Genomic DNA, 4970 nt, shown 5'->3' on the forward strand with positions numbered 1-4970 from the left:
TGATCAAATATTTATAAGTGTCTGTGGTTTTATTGCACACAAAAAGCCAACATATGAGTCTGTGGGGTGGATTTGAAAATCTTTCTCCTCGACCATTTCCAGCAGCGAGGATGGAGCCACTTTAAAACCAGAAACTGCAACACAAAAGCTTCTGAAACAAAGACAAAAACCATGACAGAGGAAAGGAAAATAACAGCTAATGTTCGTGTTCATTAATATGCTAATTAAATCATGGGCTTCATGTGAAGCTTTGGGCAAATTCGTCTAATAAAAGAGGTGAAGCGTCAAAGATTTTTTTGGTGGGGGGGGGGGGTGTTTGCAAATCATTATTCAGAAAAAAAAAAAGCAGAGCAAGAGGTTTTAGTCAAAACTGTCAGTAAACTTCACCCAGAAATAAGTCTATTAACCATATTTGTGATTCATTTAGTGTCTGATGCAACTGATGAAGATGCTTCACAAGTTCATTTTTTGTCATTTCCTGATAAAAAAGTGTTACTCTGCAACATTTAGATGTAATATATTRATTATTTTGTGTAAAATACAACCACTAGGTTCTTTTTTAAATATGCAACTAGAAAACATAATTTCTTTGGTCTTATTTTACAGCTGAAAGGATATATTGGGGATTTGGTCCTAGAAGAACGCATCTAGTTTGACATTTAATCATCAGTGATGCTTTACTGATATTGGAAAATAATTTCCAGTTACCTTTAATATCCATTTGCTTATCATTTCAGAGGTTAATGACTTCATGTCATGGTGAAATAATCTCTAATCACCTTTAAAACTCTTCAGAAATCGGTRGTTTCATTAATAGTAGCACGGTGGAAAACCTGAAAGGTCATCAGTCAGATCAACTGTAAACACTTTTCAGGTTATTTTTCACCTCTAGGGCTCTGATGGGAAACATTTTTCAGCTGATATCTCTGCAGGCTGCAGGTTTTTTTTCTCCCCAAACCTTAAGATGTCAAACATCTTTTATTTTTTYTTTTCTTTYCCTGSCCACCGATACATCTGTAAACCGAGGAAGGAGGCTCAGATTGCCGCCCATCACAGCCTGCTGATTACCTCAGGGACCAATTTTGTAAAAAAAATTGTCCGAAATCTTCCTGTGATTCACAAAACATTATTTTTCTTCCATTACCTGTGATTTACAAAGTTGTGTGGTTTCTACCCACGGTGTCAGGCTGTCGCTACAGGCCTCCTTTCTGGAGCATATTTTGCTCTTTAAAAGGAAAAAAAATGTTGTACAACATATCAGATGGAGCTAACAAGATTCAGACAAACTGATGATGCAGATTTAAGTCTAATCTTAGCTCTGAGGTGAACATTTGTTTAYAATTTTAGCCCATTGCAGTATTTGTGGAAAAAAAACTCGTTGATGCAAATTATTTTTTGTGTTGCACTGCCCTCTACAGGTCAGACTGGRAAACTGAACTTACAGGCTTTGTAGCAATATTTTAGGACATTTATTTCTGAAAATAGTTGAGTGCAGATTTTTCTAAATGTTGCTCTTTAAATAAAATCAGGACAAATGTGTTTGAATTCATTCTATAATTCAGAGACACAAAACATGGTTCTGCTGACTGAGCTGAACCACTTAAAATTTCTGAAAAATGCACAAAAACATTAAAAAAAAGACATATTTTATTACTCAAGTTGCAACATTAAATGGCAGCTGCCACCTGGACATAAAGTACTAACTTTCAGGCATGCAAGAAAAATATTATAGGACAAAGAAAAGGTGTTTGGTATTACATTGCTTTCTGAAATCAAACAGGAACAATTTATACAAATAAAGACTACAGTGAAATTAACTCATTTTGATGCACAAAATAAGTGTTTTAAGTTTAGTCATTGCAAATTTAACCTTCATATTAAACACTTAAAATGGGAAAAACAGCCATTTTCATCCAAATTTAGTAAAGAAAAACAAAAAACGTAGTCATATTGCATACAGTACTTGCATCCATCACTATATTTTCCGTTATTGAAGAAAATGAAGTTAGAAAAAATAAATCACACTTAAGTTTCAAAAATTTATATTTATTTAAGGGCAGCATTTTATTCAGCAGCTCACATGTTCAGACCAGTGGAGATTTATTTTTTATTTATTTATTTATTTTTTTAACGCAGGTTAAACTGGTTCTAGAAAACAGGATCTCATCTTAGGTCAGACTTAACAGGTATGCAGGTTTTTATTAACATGACAATATTGTTAAATGCCTATTTTACAGTGTCATTTAAACCAAGCAGCAACATGTCACTTAAAACCACAGCTTTTCCAATACAAACTGCATTTACAATCTTTAATTGGACTTTTGTTTGGCTTGATGCACTAACAGATCGAATGTGGAACGTATGCTCCGTGCTGCTTAGATAAAGATGGAAAATCCAAGCAGCTAGTCGGACGGGTGAGTCTCATCAAAAGGCTTGAATGTTTCTGGCAGGTGGTGTGTGAAAATGATCAAAAGTCCTTTTGTCAAGAGAAGGGTAATATTTCCCCCCCACCCCACCCCCTTCTTGCAACAATTCCACAACTATTGTTCATAAATGTTACAGTTCTGTCTCCAGGTCCATCGTGATCAGCCCGATGGTTCCACCACACAATCTGATCAGATGTGTGGCGCAAGAGGACTGATCTTTGCAGGATCCAGAGAACATCTTTTATGATTTAGGGTTGGGCAGAGGACGTCGGAACAGCAAGATGTGTGGCTCTGAAGGAGAAAGGGGGAAAAAAAGGCAGACATTAAGACAAGATTTTAAAAACATACCAGGATTTTTTTTTTTAATTCTAAAAAGCTTATTTTCCAGTTTATGTTACGAATTTTCTCAATTTAATACAGAGGTCATTTAAGTGCACCAACTAGCAAGAATGTCTGAAAACATTCTTGCACCATTTTGAGACATTCTTGGCAGGACAAGAATTCCTCAGGAAAACACGAAACACATTTGAACATAGCTGTAAATGACTTTTTTCTTTAGCTGAAACTATAATTACACATTAGGCGAACGTTAACGGCTTCGCTTTCAGGGTAAATATTGAACCTCTTGGTTTAGGATTTTCTCTCATTTGTTATGGGGCAGCTGTAGCTCAGGAGCGGTCAGACTAGAAAATGCTTCTCGTTTACCATTCTTTGAATAGGCAACACCAGTTTCAGGAAAACTGGAGCTAACATTCAAAGTGACAGCTCACTGAGCTGCAAATGTTGAATACAAGCTGGGAACTCAAAATAGAAAATATGCTAATTTTTCCACTGCAGTTTCACCGAATTTTAAGTGTTTATGACCACGTGTCTATGTTTTTATTGGCTCATTTTGTACCCATCTTGGCACTTTTATTTTATTTTTGTTTAATGGGGTATAGTTAATTTATTAATACAGTTTTAGATGTGTTAAGAAATATTTCAGCGTGGAAATAAATGTTCTTATCCCTTAAACAAAATCAAGTATCAGAAGCCAATTTGTAGTTTCTTATACTTGATTTGGAATCAATTAAATTACTTTGTTCAAGCAATAAGGTAAATAATAAGTCACGATTACTGTAATGTATTTTTAAACTCAGCTAAATGAATTTAAAAATGAAATGTGGATCCAGACAATAAATAAATAAATAAATAAATAAATAAATAAATAAATAAATAAACAAACAAACAAACAAACAAACAAACAAACAAAAACACAAGTACATCTGTTCAGTATTGTTTCTCCCCCCGGCTCTTTCGGACATGTAGTAGACGACATTAAATTAGGACCATTATTATAATTATACCTGGTTGATGGATCATGTAGTGTACCCATCCTTGACTTTGCTGTACTCCGAGGTTCCTCCACTCAGTTTCTGACATCAAATGGGTCTTCGGTACACGCTTAGCAATGTCTTTAGGTAGCATTACATGTCTGCACATGAGAATTATGTTTAAAAATAAAAAAAGAAATAATACACAACTCATTGACATTGTGTTTCTAGGTTGTCATTTATGTTTACAGCACCGCGTTAGAGGCACCGGCGGAAGCTAACATCAAATTATTATATGTCCATATATTTACCCACCTGTACTCGTATTTTTCATCGTCATATTTATCAGAGTAGTAGATCTGTTTGTGAGACATGACGGAAACCTGACAAAGAAGTTTCAACTGTTAGTTAAAGTTCATAATGTGAAGCGAGACAAATGAGGCAATAGCCGGAAGTTTTAGCAAGCCTGGCTAGTTAGCTAAGTGGTTTCGTTGTCTGTTTTAACTTAAAAACACAGTTTGATAATATGTGTCATAATCAACGAAAGATTAATAATTACCTTATAAATGCGTCCAGATGTTCTGGTTCGGAAAATATTCACTTTTACAATTGAATATTCGCGTCAAACAGCGAAGAGATGTTCCCTCTTCCTTTGTTTCCCTCTCGAATGTTTTCCAGCCCGCTTTTCATCGTTCAAAAAGACCTTGCCTCTTCCCATTGGTCAACCTGCTGAGTAAACTTACTTACCATTGGTTAATTTTCCCTGAGGCTGGAAACGATGACAACGATACGTTTTCTTATTGGTTGTTATTGCAAGCATCTTGAGTGTTGATTGGATGTGCGAAATGACGCGTTCACTTGTCTTTATTTATGTCGGTAGTTACATTTGATCTCGTTTGCCATCAATTTCCAATTTTTGAAACTTTGTGTTGTTTTCTTTTATTGCTCAAAAGAAAACCTAGAACTTATTTATTGAATTTACCTGACAGTTTGTTTTATTTAAGTACTATTCAAATCCTTTACCACGTAACGTAAGTACTTTATTTTTAAAAGCTAATGCTAATACTACAGGATAAATTAATGAAGCAGTGACGACTAATTTGCATACAAACTAAGCATTAACCAAAAAAATTGTGTAGGTCTTCTGGACGGGTTCTTCTCTAATGAAACGTTTCGTCTCTTCTCCAAGAGACTTCTTCAGTCTGAGAGTTTCAGGCAAAATTCAGGCTTT

General features: G+C 34.9%; 1 protein-coding gene across 1 annotated transcript; it reads right to left on the reverse strand.

Moving 5' to 3' along the window:
* Positions 1–1629: 1629 nt before the first annotated feature.
* cks1b (CDC28 protein kinase regulatory subunit 1B) lies at positions 1630–4420 on the reverse strand. Its single transcript, XM_014009206.1, has 4 exons — positions 4299–4420; positions 4055–4122; positions 3773–3900; positions 1630–2717 (listed from the first exon to the last, which is right to left on the reverse strand). The coding sequence occupies exons 2-4, from the start codon at positions 4111–4113 to the stop codon at positions 2668–2670; spliced, it is 237 nt and encodes a 78-aa protein (XP_013864660.1). The 5' UTR covers positions 4114–4122; positions 4299–4420; the 3' UTR covers positions 1630–2667.
* Between the last annotated feature and the right edge of the window lie 550 nt (positions 4421–4970).

This window comes from Austrofundulus limnaeus, unplaced genomic scaffold, assembly GCF_001266775.1.
Source record: "Austrofundulus limnaeus strain Quisiro unplaced genomic scaffold, Austrofundulus_limnaeus-1.0 Scaffold56, whole genome shotgun sequence".
NCBI classification, from domain to species: domain Eukaryota; kingdom Metazoa; phylum Chordata; class Actinopteri; order Cyprinodontiformes; family Rivulidae; genus Austrofundulus; species Austrofundulus limnaeus.